Source organism: Coenobita brevimanus, chromosome 20, assembly GCF_032717465.1.
Source record: "Coenobita brevimanus isolate Jiangsu-jjx chromosome 20, ASM3271746v2, whole genome shotgun sequence".
Taxonomy (NCBI): Eukaryota; Metazoa; Arthropoda; class Malacostraca; order Decapoda; family Coenobitidae; genus Coenobita; species Coenobita brevimanus.
Window position 1 is genome coordinate 12,682,289 of NC_136973.1, and position 20,770 is coordinate 12,703,058.

The window sequence follows — 20,770 nt, forward strand, 5'->3', positions numbered from 1 at the left end:
CGCAGTGGAAGGGTGAGCTGGGGCGTTGTCAAGGAGGAGCACAGCCTTTGCATCCTCCCTGCTGCTGCCATACCAGACCTGGTGCTGCTGAACGGAGGGGTCAAAACTGTGATGGAACCAGTCGTTGACAATCTCCTGGGTAAACCAGGCAGAAAGGATGCTGTGGTATTCCATAGGAAACTTGTCCATAATATCTTTGAGAGCCCTTGCCTTCCTACTCTTACCCACGACTGGTTTCATGCGGTGGGACCTGTTGGCGTTAGCACACGCCAACACTGATATGCAATCGTTCGCACTCTTCCTCCCCGGAGTGCTGCTTATAGTCTTGCAGGCCTGCATATTTTGGGGGAGTTACTTCCAAAAAAAAAGACCAGTTTCTTAAGTGTTGTATATTTGGAAGACATGGAGGCCCTCATTCTGCTTCAGCTCACAAAACTGGTCTATGAAGGGGTCCACTGCATTGGCGTCAGCGCTTAGAAGCTCGCCCGTGATTGCCTTATTCACAATGTCATGATGCTGCCTAAAGTGCCAAAGCCAGCCATCCCTGCACTTGAAATTCTCGTGGCCTATGTGACGAGCAAGCCTCTGTGTCGCATACTGAGTATCAACACCTCGAACAGGAACACGCTCTGCTTTCTCCTGCTTATACCACTTACACACCGCCTCGTAGAGATTTTCCATGGAATGTCGTCACTTGCAGTAGAGTTCCTTCCCCTTCTTGCCAGCCTCCACTGTTTTCATGGCCTCCTTCACCTTCTCCTTCACCTTGATGAGGTCATGGACTGTTGTCTTCTTCAGGTTGTACAGTATTTACTCATGAGTTGACTTCGTGTTGTCCCTACCTCATACTCCTGATTAATTTTAGATATTTCTCAAGCCCTTCCTTGAAGATGAAGGGATAGTTGATTTTGAAGCCATTCTTGCTGTTGGTAGGTACAGTGGTATAGGTAGGTCACACGTGGTACAAGAAGTAACGCAAGTGAGAGAGGTAAGGCGGTAGAGAACCACACAGATCGAGTACTACGCACAGACTGAGAAAGACCCAGCACGGAAAAGGATGAGGCATGCGGGCTAGCTAGCCTACGTGGCTCATCGTGTGAGCTGGCAGGCGCTCCCACAATGGTGAGTCATGGGAGCTGGCTGCTATGCGAACTTCCACCGCATACACCGAACAAAGGTCGCTATATCCAGTGGAAGTTCTCTCTGGAAACAGTGGGTCGCTATATCCGAAGTTCGCAATAAAAGATTCTTTATATCGAGCGGTTACTATATAAGTAAATGTAAGCAAACAGAAGTAAATCATTAAATCAAGTAATGAAGGGAAAATAACACAAGAAACATGTGATTTACCTCAACTGATGTGACTGTGTGCATCATGAGTTTTTATTATGCCATATGCGAGTGTTTATGGGGTCTAATACCAATATGATAATAAAAAAAAAAAAAAAAATGAATGTGCAAATATGTAAAATCAGCACACAATCCCAACTTCCCATCCTCATAGTTTCGACTGTGATCATATTCTGTAAACCAGGATGCATTTTCATACTAAAAGTACCACATACATCCTCCCACTCCACGCCAAATTGGACTATCTATCCCAATCAGCCACTGATGGTATCTGAGAGTAACCATCTGACGAAAATCTGGGCATGGGTGGAAAACAGCACAAGTGAGCACTTTTCTATCACTCTAAATATCTACTGCCAGACGCCTCAATCCCATGGGGTAGCCACAAACAAATCGCCTCCAAGTCGCTCTGTCCAATGTCAGTTTACTGCCTTCCTCCCAGCTCACACCCCCCTCTCTCATACTCCTCATCAATCCATTCCTCCCTCTCATGCTCGGCCTCCCCCTCCCACTCCCACCGTCCACCTCACATGCATACACTCTCCTCATTAGTCTCTCGCCCTCCATCCTCTCCACATGGCCAAACCACCTCAATGTATTTCTCCCAACACTTTCTATCACACCCACATCCACACCACATAGCACCTTCACTTCCTCATTTATCAGTCTGTCTCTCCATGTAACTTCACATGCTCCTCTCAAATAATTCATTTCCATTGTTCTCACTCTCAAGCTGTGTCCTTCCAACAAGGTCCATGATTCACTTCCAAACGTAAGAGTTGGCATCACAATACTGTCATGCAGCGACTTTTTTTACTTCCATACTCACATCCCTGTTCCATATCGTTGCCTTCAAAGAACCAGCAACCATTCTTCCATGTTCTACCCTTTCAAGCACTTTCCTTCATTCTTTCCTCGTCCTTCTGCCTACGATTGACTTTACACTCCCTCATCTGTCTTTCATTCCTTCATTCTTTCCTCTTCCTTCTGCCTATGGGTGACTCTACACTGAGTGACAAGCCAAATGGTTTCCTGTACACCAGGAAACTATTTTCTACGCTGGGTGGTAACCATATAACCAAATTTTGGCGCCTGGTGGTTTATTGGGTAACCATTGTGCTCCAATCGGATTGAGCCGCTGAAGGTTTATATCCAAGGGGTGGTTGGGGTTTATTGCTCACGTAATGCCACTCAGGGATGAGTGAGGCTGGTCACTCTCATCTTCAATGTCGGGACCAACTGCCTGGCCCCGGGCTCCTGCGCTCCTCATGGGGCGGCGTGGGATTGGATGATGGATGGATGGATATATATACAGTATATATATATACAGTATATATATATATATATATATATAATTTTTTTTTTTTTTTTTTCTGGCTCTCTGGACCCTACCTCACCCCATCCTAGGGTAGGAAAAGAGGTCTGGTTGTTAATCATGATGGTGAAGTCATACATTCACTGTGAAATGCAATTCTCCATGCTTGCAAGATTCAGTCTTGCTCACCTGATGGTCATTCTCAAAGCTGCATTATCTCCTGCAGTATCCCTAAGTTCTCTTTACCCTACATTTTCTTGGGTCTGTCTTCAAGTCTCTCCAGTCCACATTCAGATGTGTACAGTACTTCATGTACAGTAGTTACTCTCACAAATTCTCTTCAATGTCTAAACCATCTTGGACTACTTTTGCGCATCACTACAAGAATCTCGTCACTCTGATCACATACTGTATTACTTTACTTGATTCTTGCTACCTCCAGATAAGCTCATTCAACTTACCAAAAAACATCTCATACTGAAGGAAGTTAAAGAAGGCTGTATCTAATCATGCCAGTTTTAAAAACGTCTCCATCCATCCATCCATCATCCAATCCTACACTGCCCCATGAGTGTAGAAGCCCAGGGCTAGGCAGTTGGTCCCGACAATTAAGATGAGAGTGAAAAAATGTCTCCTACGGAAGAAAATCATATAGACATAGCAAGAATAAAAAAGCAAAAGCTCTCCTCAGGTCCAAGTAGTTAATAAACTCATAACAATATGGCCTCTTCATTCTGCAACCTAAGTATACAAGTATATTATTGTGCGGAACTGCATATTCATATTATCATCATCTCTGACACCTTGTTCCAACTAAGAACTCTTGGTATGAGATGACTGTGACAAAATGGCCTCCATGATACTTTGCTCTTACATAAAGTACTACTCTCAACCTCTCAATCACCCCACCTCCTTGTCATCATACCTTCAAAAGGGAGATGTTTAATATGGGCCAACAGGACTCTAGTCTTATTTCGTATGGATCATTCAAATACTCTCTTCCACATGGTACAATATTCATCACTCTCAACAACTACACCTCTGCTCTGCAGTTTTATCATAACTTTATCTTTTTAGCATTAGTATTTACTGTAAGACCGCTCACCTCCAATCCTCTCCTCCATTTCCTGAACTTTCCCACAGTTCCTTTTTTGGGATCAACAATCAGTACCATTCTACAGACACTCCTACAGACTCATACCTCAAATCACACGTCAGTGCCTAGGGCTGCATGGTAAACATGAGGAAGTTCAAAAATGAAACCTAAGAAACACACTTCCCGTGAGGTCACTTTGACTTTCTACATCACCCACTGTCACATATAAACCTGAGCCATCATAAAATTTCATTACAACCAAGACGAGCCACTCTTCTACCGCATTCCCAACTCTCTATTGCTTACTGTATAAATTTCCTGGGCAAGCTCTTGATTGCCATCTTAATCCATAAACTCTAAACATAAACCCTCTTTTCCTGCTGAATTTCCCCATTCCCATCTAGGAATGAGACCACCATCATCTCCCCTCACAAATGCCATCACTCTTGGCCCCAGCTCTACCTAAAGACTATTATAAGGATCTACCTCATTACTGTAATGGAAAAGGCAGACCTAAGTGTACTGACATGGTACCGGCAAGAACAGGTGATGAGAGACTGATAAAGACAGGTCACAAGTGGAAGAATGGGAAAGACTTGAAGAGATAGGATAGTGTGAAAGGGGTTATGTATCACAGAGGTCTGAGCATCTAGAATAGTGGGACATGCTGTGTAAAGAATAGAGCAAACTGGAATGAAATTGTTTATGGTAGCATGACTTGCTTCCAATGATCTATAACATGCATGGGAAGAAGTGTTACCTTGAAAACCACTGAGGCCTGGTCATACATGGTTAAAAATTGCTTTGTGTAGACCATTATATAAGACAGCTGAAAGACAGTGAGAGCGAGTAAGGCTGCTTTCTCCTGTTTTCTGGCACTACCCCATTAGAGCGGGCAACAACAAGGATGTATACGAACATTTATTCATTCATTAATTCATCTAATCCAGAGTTGCCCCTTTGAGGAGCGAAGGAGCCCGGGGCTAGGCAAGTTGGTCATGACATATAAGATGACAGTGGCATTACGTGAGCAATAAACCCCAACCACCCCTTGGATATAAACCTGCACTGGCTCAATCCTATTGCAGCATGTTAACTACCCACTAAACCACCAGGTGCCGGAACTTTACAACTCAAATCAATCCATGATGTGGTTGGCTGGCTGGTCTGTCAACCATATGTGCTGGATATACAGTAATGCAACCGTTTAGGAAGCAAACCTCCCTTTACGATTAGGATACATTGCTGGTATACCAATTGCAAGGTAACTGATCAAAATCAAACACATTGTAACATGGATTCAATGGAGATTTGTCTCTGGAAATGGTCAATCATAATTATAACATATGTAAAAAACCAAGTTTCAGACTCACCTAAACTGCAGTTATTTCACTTCACCATATTTTACTTACTGCTTCTAGCTCCAGCACCACTGTTGCTTGATCATTAACTCAGACACACCTAACAGCGACCAAGTTCAAAGGCCATCTTGGAACACAACCGACTGTGGACTTGCTTGTCAGCGATTGCTGAGACTTTGTAGGGGATTGCAGCATTCGTATAAGCAAAAATGGTTACTGTACACTGAAAAAACTGTGCTGTAATCTTTCTGCTTTCCCTACATGTCAAGAGGTGGGTTGGTGGAGGGTTAGTGCTCCTCCCCATAAAACAACAAACTAAATGGCAAACTGCCACCCCTTACAGGATTACAGCATCTGGCGATAGAGAGAGATCTTTTTGCAGAGCATCGTAATGCTAATATACGAGAAAATTGTGACTGTATATGGAAAAATTACTGTTAAAATCTTCAGATCATACAAAAAAATTATCATTTAAAGGTCAATCATAAAACAAGATTCATTTTGGATCGTATAATCAAATACAGTACTCCATTAACGGTCAACTGTAAAACAAGATTTACCTGAATAGTTTATAAGGAAGTTTTTCGACTGGCCCAAAGAGTTTGTTAAATCTGAAATACAAGCTCATTACAATGAGGGTTTACTGTACTATACTGTATTACCAGTTAAACCTACTCCTTGTGGTAAATGCTGCAATAACACCTGCACATGCCTTAGTGAAACTCCAAAAATGAGGTCAATATGTGAGTAAATGTTCTGAACACTAAAACAATCAGAAAAATAAGCTTACTTGTTATATATCTCGGTGGCCTTTTCTGAAGCATTGATGCGATGGAAGTTTTTTTTTACCTTCTTTTGCATTTCTTGGCTCCATATACTCCCCAGAGTATTCTTCTCTAGACTAGAAAAAGAAATGAAAAATTATGCATTAATTAAACATTTACAAATCAACAAATTCACTCTGCTGACCATTTCACATTTAGAAATTAAGAGTTGCACAGCACAGGCAGTCCCCATTTTACAATTGAAGACTTACGATTTTTCGACTTTACAATGGTGGACTTTCAGTACAGTATTCAATATATTACATGAGAAATTTCAACACTTTATTATACAATGGACATTGTGTTAATGATTTTGCCCAACTGTAGGCTAATGTAAGTGCTCTAAGCACATTTAAGGCAGGCTTGGCTAGGCTATGATGTTCGAATGGTTAGGTGTATTAAACGCATTTTCGACTTACGATAAAGTCCACTTGCGATCAGTTTATCAGAACGTAACTTGATCGTAAGTGAGAGATCACCTGTATAAAGCAGAGCATGACAGTGTAGGAAAACCCTCAATTTCAGACACTTACGTGACTAACATAATAAGAATATGGGTGTTTGGCTTCTCTGCCTTGCTGCTAAATTCACTACAACCTGAAATCAGTGTCTATCCTATACCTTCACCTCTGAGGCTTAATCTCCTACAATTATAATCAGTTTAAGTGAACCCTCTAGCAATCATGAAATTAACAAATGCTTTATTTAACCTCTCCAGTTCAAAATGTCTATTAACCTGAATAAAATTGTCTGCAGACAGCAAAAATGTAATGAACATATAATCTGTATTATACAAATATAAAGAGCCCAAGGTTGAAGTATTTTTGCCACACATTCATACATACTACCGTAAAACACCGTAACTTCGGACAGTGCCCAAATTTCGGACATTTTGCGAAAAAATGTAATAATTGAAGTTTACTGGCAAAGAGTGCGATATTTGCAAAAAATAATGATATGGGTAGGTATGGTAATCTTTAAAGATTATTATGTATAAGTCCTATTAAACTAGCTTGAATATGTGTGGGTGAAAAAAAGTTTATGAATCAAATGGAAAAAAATCGACAATTTCTAACCCTGCAAAACTTTGTTCACACATAACAAACAGTTTCATTTGTAAGAACGTGATTAGTACGATTATATGTGGAAAAGTGTTGTAAGTACAGTAGAACCTCTTTAGTCCGGACCCCTTTAATCCGGATTTCTGTTAATCCGGGCAAAATTTAAAAATAATAAGCTCCAAAAATATGTTGAAAGTAATTCTAAAGTCATTTTCAGTATCGGCGCGGAAAGCGATCGTCATTCGTTTAGTCTCGGATCACGCTAGGTCGCAACATGGGTGCCTGTTTAAACACACACTAGCATTCGTTCCATCAACTAGTTCACCATCCATTTATATTTTTACACTGTATTTCAAAAGTTAATCCTCCTTACCATGCCCCTTAATGCAAGTGTAGCTTCTGTAATGAATAAAGGTGTTAAAAGGAGGAGTTTGCTTACAAAAAAATGGGTCAGAATATTCTGCAGTGTTTAGTGATTACTGTAGGTTATTTTTTGTACTTAAATGTGCTTTACTTGTACATCAGACATTAGCTTCTTGCCCATATGGGTGTTATCAATATGCCAAAGATGACAATGTATTTTTTGCCTACATAAGTTTTATTTTTATTCCAAATATTAGTTAATTAATTAATTTATTTTTTTGCCTACATGGGCCATAGTCACTTACTACAATTTAAAATGTAAGCTAGTTTCTTGTCATGGCCTTACCTGTAAATTATGCAATACAAAACTATCGTACATGATTAGTTTTGTTATTTTAGTACCGGTATCCTTTCATCTTTTGCAGTTATGTAGGGTTGACATATGCCACATATGTTAATAATTAACAAACATACCATATGTAGATAGAGTTTGGTATGAACTGAAGATTACCTTGATGGTCCGGACAATCTGCTAATTCGGACAACCCTTCCCCCCATATAGTCCGAATGAGAGAGGTTCTACTGTACTGGCCAGTAAACTGTTTTAAAGTATATACATGCATAATCTTGCTATGACTGTTTTAATGAATATCTCTGTATTTTTCAGAAAAAATTCCAAAATTCGGATAGACAAATTACTGGAAAAATACAGACTATAGGTGTGTGTGTGTGTGTGTGTGTGTGTGTGTGTGTGTGTGTGTGTGTGTGTGTGTGTGTGTTTTACAAGCACAGGCCTATTAGGAAAGTGTGTGTGTGTGTGTGTGTGTGTGTGTGTGTGTGTGTGTGTGTGTGTGTGTGTGTGTGTGTGTGTGTGGTGTGTTTGTATGTATGTATGTATGTGTGTGTGTTTAAGACCAAAGTGTGTAGCTCGTTAATACATTCCATAGTGCTGTCATAGCATGTGCCTGTGTGTGCGTGTGTCTGTTGATTTGTGTGCATGTTAGTGGGTGTGTGGGTGTCATCAGAACCAGTAAGAAGTGTTTAACATCATATTATGTTATTTAAGTATGCATTTGTTGAGTCAGTGAGGTATCTACTTGATTATTATGTGAGGTTTTGTTTGGGAAAAAGAGATCAGTTCCCCTTACAGTTTGGAATGTATGCAATGCATTTTTATATATTTTTTCGTCTGAAAAAGTTTCTGAAGAGTTCTTAGTTATATTTATGGCCAGAATACCTCACTACAATGTGATATGATGCATCTTAATGTGATCTCAAATTATGAGCTCAAAAAAGAGGATATTTTTGGATATTTCTCTTTATATTTGTATAACCTGGGCCACGAGTGCACAATATTTTTTCTGAGATTTTTTTTAAAAACTTTTAAAGTGTCCGAAGTTTGGCCAGTGTGTCCAGAGACAGGTGCTATTAACCTTTCTCATGTTTAAAGGGCAAATACTTGGATGTCCGAAGTTTGGAAGAGCTGTCCGAAGTTAGGAAATTTGTTCCTAACTTCGGACACTTGAAAATGAAAAATAAACACACGAGTTTAGCGTGGCTAATTTCTTTTATTATATGGACTCAGTAGGTACTGTCCCTGGCTACCACAAGACACCAACAGGGATAAAACTGCACCATTTTACACAGAGTTATTCATTAAAACACATGAAAAGTGTCCGAAGTTAGGGTGTTTTACGGTACTGTATATCAGTTTGCATACAGACTCAGTACTGTAAACCTGAGACTGGACTGGATTATAGAAATAAAATCTTGGTCGCTTTACACTAAGTGACAACCTAATGGTATCCTGTAAGCCGAGAAACCATTTACAAAGCTGGGTGGTAACCATATAACCAGACCATATGTGTTCCCTACGTATCAACAAGTGGGTTGGTGGAGGGTTAGTGCCCTTCCCCATAAAACAACTAACTCAAAATCATATGGCCACCCCTTATGGGATTATGGCATCTGGCTAAAGGTGGCTACAGAATTTAAGCAAGCTTGGAACTGACTTAGAAGGCTTAAGTCTCGATTTTCCTGTTCAGTCTTGATGTCTATCTTTCTTCAATAAGTTCATTCTTATAAGCCCCCACCCCCACTCTTCATATCCTTCCCTCTCTTCTCTCTTTCCCATTCTTCTCACTCCCTTCCCCTCTTCTTGCCTCTTCACCTTTATCTTCACTTTTTTTTCTTCACCCTCCCTCCCCTCCATTTTATTTCACCCTCTCTCCTATGTTCAGACGAATAAACCTTACCCAGGAAAAAGGTCAAGCAGTAGTGCCATGGTGCATCCACTATGGCTGTTGATGGCCTCCACAATCTTATTGTACTGTAAAAGTTTCATAATCGCTGCTGCACTCACCAATACCTGTCAAAATTGCATAATTATCACTGTATTGTACTCCTACACTCTTCTACAACTATCAAACTAAAACTATAATTAATCATTTGTACTGCATCAAAGTAGGGAGTCAGGCTCTGAATGTGAACTCTGTGAACTACAGGCTGACACTGTCCTTATCCTGCAGTCCACCATCCACCTTTTCAAGGATAGGGAGGGAGATGAAGAAGATTTGTATGACCAGTCTGTGGAGCTGCCTGGATATACTGGTGCCACTGCGTGAAAGGCTCTCTTTCTAGCACCTGGACACATATTGACAGGAGTCGTTTTTGTTGTTGATTAACCCTGATCTGTCCGGCCATGCAGATCCATCAATGGGGGACTTCTAGAAATCGTCTGCCACCAGATGTCTCCCATTGTAAACAACTTCTCTGTCCCGAGCACATGTTCAATTACCGTGATTTTTCTCTGTTGATGTAAGAATCTGTGTGGCAAAATACCATCATACCCTATTGATGCACTGGAAAAGCTTTGTAACAAAAACATAACAGAGGAGAATACATTGCTCTCGTTTTGTTTTCCCGAAAACGAAGCCTGAACTATGAAAACCTGGCAGTTATATATTTCTTTTCATCGTTTTTAAAGAAGCTCCAACAAAGCTGAGTTAATTCTTGCCTCTGAAATGTTCAATATATACTGTAGTTTTAGCCAAGCACTTGTTCTGTTTGTGTTGGTCTCTCTTTTGGTGGAAATTTAATGATGATATAAAAAAATATTTTGCATCAGTTATCAGAGCTCAGAAACAGTCCTGGTTCCAAGATTTAATTATGACTTATCCCTCTAGGAAAACATGCTACCACCACTTTCAGATGGGTCACATCAAATCTTGGAACAGGGACTGTCTCTGAGCTCGGATGGCTGATGCAGAATAATTTAATATATCCTCGTTAAATTTCCGCCGAGAGAGACTGACACAAACAAAACAAGTGCGTGGCTAAAACTAGAGTATATACTGAACATTTCATGAGGCAAGAATTAACTCAGATTTGTAGCAGCTTCATTAACAACGACGAAAAGAAATATATAATTGCCAGGTTTTCAAAATTTGGGTTTCATTTTCGGGGTAATAAAACGAGAGCAATGTATTCTCCCCAGTTGTATTTTTGTTACAAAGCTTTTGCAATACTTCAATAGTGTATGATGTTACTTTGCCACACGGGTTCTCACATCAACAGAGAAAAATCACAGTAATTTAAAACGTACTCAGGGCAGACAAGCTGTTAACGGTGGTGGCCTCTAACGCTATGCAGCTTCTCAAGCCCCCCACTGCACAGAACCACCAATGTAGGGCATTCCCGTGCAGTACACCAACATTCCCTTGCAGATGACAATGCCTTGCCATGATGAAGCGTGGGGAAAAGTCTGAAGGTTTGGTTCCTGAATCTATGCCACATTTGTGTTTCTCCACCCAGCTTACAGGGGGACCGTAGTAGGCCCCCACATTGCTCTGTTATCTGATCATATGGTTACCATCCAAAGTTGTAAATGGTTTCCTGAGTTACAGGAAACCATTAGGCTTGTCATCCAGTGTACAGCCACTTGAAGTGCAAAGAAGAGTACTGTACAGAAATAAGTAATAACAGGAAGGAAAGGGAGAAATAAAAAGAAAGGAGGTGCAAATACAACAGCATCATGAAAACAGTGAAGGGAGAAGTAGGCAGCAATACACTGAGTGAGTGGATGAGGGTCAATATCACATACCACCATATAACTGTAACTCCTAAAAATCGCATTTCTCTGAAGCTGTTCCATCCCAACTGCAATTTGGGGTAGATTTTTCAGCTTCCACCAAGATGAAATTTTTCTTACAGACTTGAAGAGCCTGAATTTACACACTTGAAAATGCCAATCTCAGTTCCCTAGGCTTAATGGTTACGGCAAAACCACCTATCAAAGATTATAAAAGTCCCCCCCTTGTGGTATGAGAAAACAGGAAAAAATTGGAGGAAACCTAATTTTCACTAAAGAACCTTACAAAAATAAATGAAATCAATGTAAAATATGTTTCTAGTGATGAAGCATGGAGTCAGCATGTTTGAGAAAAAGAAAGAAAAAAAAAAAAAGAAACAAGAAAAAAAAAAAATGGTGACAGTACACAGACACAGACTGATCATGGCAGGGAAATTACTGTATCATATTCAGAACATAAGATAGGGAGGGAGGAAGGTGAAGGTGGGGTAGGGGGTTTTATGGTGGGAGGAAATACACACAAAACATCACAGCAGGGAAATTGCCACATCATTCAATATAAAGAGGGGGAGGAGGAGGGGGGCTCAGGGGGGCGAAGAAGGGGAGTGAACCGGAGTGAAACATCCCCCCATACGATGTAGATGTGGTATTGGTGAGTAGTTTGGGTGGGAAGAGACAGAGTGGGCTGTACCCAATCAGCCAGAAGGAGGTGGAGAAGTGGCTCGGGGTGGGGTCCCCCCACAGTCCTGGAAAGGGGGCAGGATCTTTCTTCCCACCACCTCATCCCCCAGTTCTGACTGGGTCGGAACCATTTACATCATAAAAGGGGCTGGCTTAGTGCTCAGCAGTTTCTGACAGACCTTCTATGATTGTCAGTCACAGACTCTACTGTACATGGCAAACTTGCAAACTGACGATCGTCAGTCATAGTACTTTAGGGGTTAACTGAAGTTATATGTGCAATTCAACTACATAAATCTATGGAAGTATACAGTGTTCATACATTCTATTGGATTCCTATGGTCAATTATGTCATATTCGTTGTTTGGCTGTTTCAGGAAAAGTATACAGGAAAGAAAAGGGATCTGTACTTTGTTTTTGCTGATTTGGAGATGGCCTTTGACTGAGTCCCTAGGGATGTAGCGAAGTGGGGAAGCTTGGGATCGCAGAGTGGCTGGTTTGAGTGATTATGGTTATATACAGTATGTGGGTGCTCACACCCAGGTGAGAGTGAATGGAGATTTGAGTATTGAGTTTTCTGCGACTGTTGCTATGCATCAGGGGTCAATCGTGAGCCCCTTATTATTTATTTTTTTTTTTTTTTTTTTTTTTTTTTTTTTTAATGCAAGGAAGAAGAAACCAAAGGCCATGAGCCTGCAATAACAGTTCTTGAAACCCTCTCACATGACCTTGGAAATGGACTCCTGTGGGAGATGTAGGCCGATGATTTAGTGCTGACTGCTGAGAATGGAAGGAAGGTGGAGGAAAGATTCAGGAAGAGGAGAGATTGTATGGAATGAAGCACAAGGGATTGAGAGTAACTGTAGATAAAACAAAGGTGATGGCATCTGGGGTTGGTGGCAGTATTGTCAAAGAAGAGGGAGAGTGGCCATGTGCAGTTTGTCACAAGGGAATAGGATGTAATTCAATTATGTGCAGTGTTCGTGATAAGTGGGTGCTTAAGAGATGTAGTGTTGTTAGAGGTAGAATATGAGACATTGCTGATTTCATGTGTGTAGTGTGCTGGGGAGAGCATGTGGAGATTGCTAGGTGTGGTAGAACTGATCTTCTTGGTGAGTCTCTTGAGTGTGTGGAAGAGTTTTGTTACTTGGAAGACATGTGACATGTTACATGCTGGAGGTTGGGCTGGAGCTGGCTCTGTGGCTAGGGAGAGGAGTGGTTGGAAGAAGTTCAGGGAACTGTTGCCTCTTTTGACACTGAGAGGGCTCTCCCTTTGTGCTAAAGGATCGTTGTATGTGGCATGTGTTAGGTGTATAATGCTGTATGGTAATGAGACATGGGCAGTAAAGGAAGAGGATACTCGCAGGCTCAAATGTACAGAAATGACAATGATTAGATGGATATGCAGTGCATCTTGAGTGAGAGGCCGACAATGATTAGATGGATATGCAGTGCATCTTGAGCGAGAGGCCTGGGGTAGGGCTGAACCGGAATCGATCCCAGAATCCGGTCCATCGTGTCCAACATACCAATCCCAGAATTGAGTCCACCGAGTCAAGAATCAAGTCCACAACCATGCACGCTGCACGGTGAAGACTGTCAGGTGCTGGCGCGCTGTGTAAGCTCTCACGAGTCCCAAAACCGTCAGTCAGTAAGCCGAGCTGTGCCACTCCTAGGCTAACTGTGGCCTGCTCAGATGACTCACAGATAACGACGGGCTTGCTTGCTCTACAATGTTCATTTATTAGTATTTGAGACAAATAATCTGTTAAATAAAATACGAAACATGGTAATACAATAATCCTCCAATATCCAATGTAATACAGCCAAAGGCATGTCCGGGAAGTGGGATCGTCCGGATACCCTGCCTCCTGGACTGGTACTTATGGACCCTAACCAAGTCTAATTCAGAAAACCACCGACATAACTCCCTACCGGACATGCATAGCACCTATTTAAGACCCTATTCACACAAATAAGGGGCATAAAGCATGAAATAAATGAAAAGGAACCAGAGAATGAGGAATTAGAAGTGAGTATGAAAAATATTTAGCTGTGTACAGGGTACCTACAACATGTCTGTGGCCATTATCAAGATTAACCCGCCTCCCCTAAGGCTCTGGTGGTGGTGACAATGCTCTTTAAGCATGCACAATAATCCAGTGTTGTGCTGCACCTAATCCTTTGCACTGTGAATTATAATTGTTTAACACTGCACATTCTGTTCTTACTTGCACCATGCCAGTTGCAACCACCAGTTTGCACTCTGCACTTAATCCTTTACACTCTGAATTCTAATTTCTTAACACTGCACAACACTGTTAATTCCCATGTGGTCTAGTGGCAAGATATTGCAGTTTATTCACTGTTTATTCACAAAAATGAGCACATGTGGCATCCACCACGATGAACATCTAGTCAGTAGGGTAGTTAGGGAGTAATTGGGCAGGGGTGGAAGCAAGGGGCCGCATGTAAACACAGTTGGTTGACACCGTGCGCTAAGTTCAAATTACAGTTGGAAAAAAAAAAAAAAAAAAGGACATTTTTTCTGCTTTTTTACGTTTTTTGGCCATTTTGGGGTTCCGAAGGCCCAGACCCAAACTGTCCGGACATTGGTGTGTCCGGTCACTGGGCATCCGGATATTAAAGAGATTACTGTATACATTTATTACTGTACATGAAATATTACCTGTAAAGTAAGTAACTAAGTATAATGCAAAAAACAAAAAACAAAAACTTTCTCTTTACTATTAGTTTATCACACTTGTAATATTACCTTTGCAAGTTTAGTTAAAAAAAAAAAAAAAAAAAAGGAACAGTACTTGTGTACTGTATATGATGCCCCAATATTTTCTTGGTTAAAATGCTAAACTAGCCTAGCTAAATATGGAACTTATTTTACTATTACATATGTATTAAAATACACAGTACTATTTTTGCAGGCAAAATGCCAAGCAAGGGAAATTATTTGTCGCTACATGTAAAATAATTTTACTTAGGTTCTTTGGTAAAAAGAGTCTTTACATTTTGGTGCATTTAATACTGTGATAACATTTTCTCCATGTCACTAGCATGAAAAAGATAACTAGAAGTGCTTTTGTTAAAGTGTTTCTTTTTTCTTTCCTTTTCTTCTTTAAATCACTATTTGAGGTCGGCATTGAAGGCCATGTAGTTCCGCTAAAATAAAGAGTCCACCCACAGGTCAGCCTGGCAGAATGTCCCTAATTTGTTTATATAAAATACATATACACATTTTCATTCTTGGGAATTTTACTTTCAAACCTCACTCAAAACATTTACCTGTTGTTGTTAATCCCCATTCATACATATAAGACAGTGTTGAGGCAGGTCTGTTGAGGGGTTAAGGCCAAATTCTTAATTCCAATTTCTGCTGGACTTTATGGGACTGGGGCGGGAATCGTTTAGCCCCGATCACTACTAGTTGCTTCGTAACAGCAACTAGCTTACTGGTTTGGCGGCCTGTGGAAGGTGGGATGGGAAGGGAGAAAGAATCGATTCTGGAATAGATTCTAGCGGGTCCTCCACCTCTGAGAATCGACTCCATCGAGTCCAAATATAGTGAGTCTTGCTCTGACCTACCCAGGCGGGGGCTAGGTTTATGATGGAAAAGTTAAAAGAAAGAATGGGAATGGAGTGTATTGGTGTTATGATGAGGAAAGGTAGATGGAGATGGTCTGGACACATGGAGAGGATAGAGGATGACAACTGGGTGCAGAAAGTGAGAAGTGTAAATGCTGGGGGTAAGGTTGCAAGAGGCAGACTGAAAAAGACCTGGGACAAGGTCACAGTGTGACCTCAGGGATGAGGGACTTAGTAGGGAGGATGCCACAGACTGAGCAGCATAGAAAGCTGCCATTAGGAGGCAAGGCTCATGCATGCAAATGTTGGAGCCTTTAACAAATGAAGCAAAAAGAAATCTATCTATCTATTGCCAGACGCCTCAATCCCGTTTGGGGTGGCCACAAACAAATCGCCTCCAAGTTGCCCTGTCCCCCGCCATTTCACTGCCCTGCTCCCAACTCACACCCCCCTCTCTCATATACCTCTCCACCCCATCCCTCCATCTCATCCTCGGCCTCCCCCTCCCTCTTCCCCCCTCCACCTCACACATACACTCTCTTCGTCAGTCTTTCACCCTCCATCCTCTCCACATGGCCAAACCACCTCAGTACTCACACCCCCCTCTCTCATATACCTCTCCACCCCATCCCTCCATCTCATCCTCGGCCTCCCCCTCCCTCTTCCCCCCTCCACCTCACTCACATACATCTCTTCATCAGTCTTTCACCCTCCATCCTCTCCACATGGCCAAACCACCTCCAGTGTGTTCCTCATAACGCTTCCTATCACATCCACATCCACACCACAACGCTCCTTTATATCCTCATTCATCAGCCTGTCTCTCCATGTGACTCCACAGGCTCCTCTTAAATAACTCATTTCCATGGCTCTCACTCTTGACTTGTGTCCTTCCAACAACGTCCAAGCTTTACTTCCATACGTTAGAGTTGGTATCACAATACTGTCATGTAGTAACTTTTTCACTTCCATGCTCACTTCCCTGTTTCTTATCACTGCTTTCAAAGATCCAGCAACCTTTCTTCCCTGCTGTACCCTTTCAAGCACTTCACCCTCCAAACCTCCATCCTTACTCATCACACTACCCAAGTACTTAAACGTACTCACATTTTCCAATTCCTCACCATCCAACCTCGCTGTACATTCACTGACCTCACCTCTCTCAAAGACCATCACTTTACTCTTCCCTACATTCACCTTTAGATTTCGTTTCTTACACACTCTCCCAAACTCATCCACCAAGCCTTGCAGCTCCCCTTCATCTTCACTCAACAACACAGTATCATCTGCAAACAACAGTACAGGGAGTTTCCAAACACTATCCTCTCTCACCAGGGCCACTCCAACATCCACTACCCTACCTTGTACCTCTTTTATTACCCCATCCATGTTCAGATTGAACAACCATGGAGACAAAACACATCCCTGTTTCAACCCAACTTTCAAAGAGAAAAATTCACTTAGTTCACCATCCACATGCACTGCAGCCTTCGCACCATCGTACATACTCTTCACAGCATTCAACAACTTCCCATCTACTCAATATATTCTTAACACTTTCCACAATCTTTGTCTATCCACCCTGTCATATGCTTTCTCCAAATTTGAAATTTGAAAAAGAAATGAAACCTTAAATTATTTTTCTGAAGATTGTGACACTGTATGATGACAATTGCAATTACTGTGCCTGTGTGGTAAAGTTTTACCATTTCATAACAAGCAGGTTGGCAAAGGGTTAGTGCTCCTCCCCATGAAACAACTAACTCAAAATTAAATGGCCACCCATTACAGGATTATGTCATCTGGCTGTAGATAGACAGATCTTCAGAATCTGGTGTTATGACATTTTCCAGCCTATTTCATGTAGCTAAATGACAAAATAAGACAACAGTAAGGCTCCACATTCTTTTCATTGTGCTTCTTTATAACTAGCATCACTTTCTAACGTTAATACAGTAAACTCTCAATTATCCATCGTCGCAACATCCAGCCCAACACAATATCCGGCAAAATTATGCAACATCGGGCACTGAAACGAGACGTAACCGACGGTTCTATGTGATACTGGGATGCGAGGCATATCAACCCCTCATACATGGTAACCAACCTGCGCCTGGGGAAACTTCGCAATGTACAAGCCAAGGAGAACACCCACAACACGCCAGCCAATCAAGAATTCGTTGTGGGAACGGCCCCAGGCACGCTGAGCCTAAACTCTCTGTCTCTCGTTGAGTGCAGAAGTATCTACTGTACGCACCCAGTTCTTGTGACCATGCAGTGGCAAAACCCTGGTGCTAAGATTTACCGTACTCTGTGGCCTCCCATGCCTTGCTTGCTGTTGTAAAGCTTGTGGCCTCTCAGTGTTTTGTGTCCTAGTGCTCTACAGTATTGTGATTTGGAAATTATGGTACTGTACACAATACAGTATTTATTTCCACTAGACCACACAGAATTAAGTGCACTGAACTGTACTGCATGATGCATACTACTCTCCACTGATGCCAACACTAGGTGAGTATAGAGTACACTATGTATTGCATTACTCTACTGTATTCTGTTTAATTTCCATCTTTTACTCATGAGAATGTTTTTAAGATGAGACATGCAAGATGAATAAATCCACTGAAAAAAAGGCACGCTCTTCATCGGCGAAAAGCGTGTGGTACCTGGATGGTTTTCTCCTAATGAACTGACTCTAACTACCAATGAGCTTGCAGTATCTTACAATATTTTGGCAAGTTCAGTCTGTTAAATGTTACTCATAAAAACACGGAAAAATAAAGTACAGAAACAATTGTTGAGCATTTACTGGTAAACTGATGATTTGGAAAGTAGTGCTGTACAGTAAAATTATCACAACTCCCTTGCGCAAAGATATGCAAACGACTGTGACCCACCAATATATTCCTTACCTGACTGCCATCACTCCACCCCTCACTTGCCACTCAACTGTTCAGCAGATAAAACAGTAAATATGTAAGAATTGCACGGAAAAATAAACTAAAGGGATAAATCTTGAGCATTAATAGGTGAACTGATGATTAGGAAAGAAGTGTTGTACAGCAGAATTATCATGACTTCCTTTGGGGCTGCGGCCGGCAAATTTATATCTTACCTGACTGCTGTAACTCCACCCTTCACTCGCTACTCAGCTGGTTTGCAGACAATAAATACAGTAACCCCTCAATTATCCAATGTAATACAGCCAAAGGCATTTCCAGGTAGTGGCAATGTCCGGATAATGAACAATATGCCCCCTACTATACCCTGACCCTAGCTATACCCAACCTCCAACCTATACCTAACCTATGTGTACAGCACCTATGCTTACTTTGGCAGTGTTTTCCAGTCATTCAGGCATATTTAGACATCAAAACACACACAGGAATATCCAGAGTAATGCTAAACACCAAGAACACCATGCACAAAAAAAAAAAAAAAAAAAAAAAAAAAACTACCTATACACTACAGTATGTACAGTACCCCTCCAAATTTTGGCACAGTTTTCAGGTCAATCTGCCGTAGCTAGACATCAAAACACATGTAAGAATATCCAAAGTAATGCTAATCACCAAGAAAACCATGAAAAAAAAAAAAAAAAAATGAAAGCCAAAAAGCACCTTACCTATATACTACTGTATGTACAGTACCTCTTCTAATTTTGGCATGGTTTTCAGGTCAGTCTGCCACATTTAGACATCAAAACATACACAGGATTATCCATATTAATGCCAATCACCAAGGAAACAATGCACAAACAAAAAAACATCCACAAAAATCCTCAGGACAGTTGGAAAATCAGCTATCTGACACCAATGATAGCTGTTCCTGGGCCACAAAAAAATCCCACAGCCAAATATGCCACCGGAAATTGGTTCAATTGGTAAAACTGGTATACCAACACCTTTGCTGGAGTTTATACTATAAAACAGGCTAATAAAAACAGGACACTGATGAGTAAAAGTGCAGAAATGCAGTGAGAATAAACAGTGCTCAGGAGTAAAATGTACCTTTATATAACTTCCCACCATCCTAGTACAAAATTCTGCCACAACCTTCCAAGAGTTAAGCACACGTCTAGATGCAGAATTTCATGAGCATTCTTATAGTCACTTCAGAATTTCAGTACGACAAATAGTATTAGAATGAATTGCAAAAAAATTTAAAAACTCATCAGTCAGTGCTATCCGCGTGAAGGAGGGGAGGGACTGAGGTGTGAGGGAGGGAGAAGCGAAGCTGTGGGTAGGAATTTCACCCTTCTGTCACGAGGCAGACGGGCAATTTTACCGTACATTTACAGTACTCGTGGCTTGCGGTCTGTTAGACGACTGGTGGCCATGCGGAAACACAACTCCCGGTACCCAGGCAACTTTGGATATAGAGAGGGGAACAGTAGAGAGGGGAACAGCTGTTGTCACCAAATATGTACTCGTGGCTTGCAGTCTGTGTTACACTGTCGGTGGCAGTCAGGAGGCACTTAGCCCAGGGGCCGCACGAATTCGGACATTCAATGGGGATGCATACTGATGTTTTGACACCGCTTGTAGGCTACAGTCGTATTACTTGGGTGCTGGAGGTTCATTGGGAATGATTGGATAAGCGCGTGACTTTGACCATTCAGTACAGAGGCGGATTGACATTTTAGCTCTGGTTGTGGGTTACGGCCTACTTCCTGCTCACGGCTCGAGCCCCGCGGCCACAATAATGAATGTTTGAACATGTCAGCTGGCCAGTCGAAGTTGTTGGGGACTTTTACGTCTGGATAATAGCAAGTAAATTTGGATAATGGTTTAAAAGAGCTAAAGTCCAGATTCCAGATAATGAACAGGTCCGGATACTGCATGTCCGGATAAATGAGGGATTACTGTATGTACGAATTGCAAGAACAGTAATTTTATCCAACAAAGCAACCATTCCTTTCTATTAGCTAGCTCTTATCCTCTCTGCCAGTGCAAATGCTTTCTATGATGATGTATAAATTCATTTTAGAATGCATTAAAGGAAAAAATTAGTGGGCCACAGCCATACA

At 41.4% G+C, this 20,770-nt stretch overlaps 1 protein-coding gene across 1 annotated transcript in view; it reads right to left on the reverse strand.

Moving 5' to 3' along the window:
- Positions 1–20,770, reverse strand: part of LOC145391976 (CDAN1-interacting nuclease 1) — a 186,816-nt gene that overhangs the window by 143,610 nt on the left and 22,436 nt on the right. The window contains exons 2-3 of the mRNA XM_080266488.1: positions 9,626–9,738; positions 5,913–6,023 (exon numbers count right to left, since the gene is read on the reverse strand). Of these exons, the coding sequence (XP_080122614.1) occupies positions 5,913–6,023; positions 9,626–9,714 (200 nt within the window). The 5' untranslated portion in view covers positions 9,715–9,738. The remainder of the gene's footprint in view (positions 1–5,912; positions 6,024–9,625; positions 9,739–20,770) is intronic.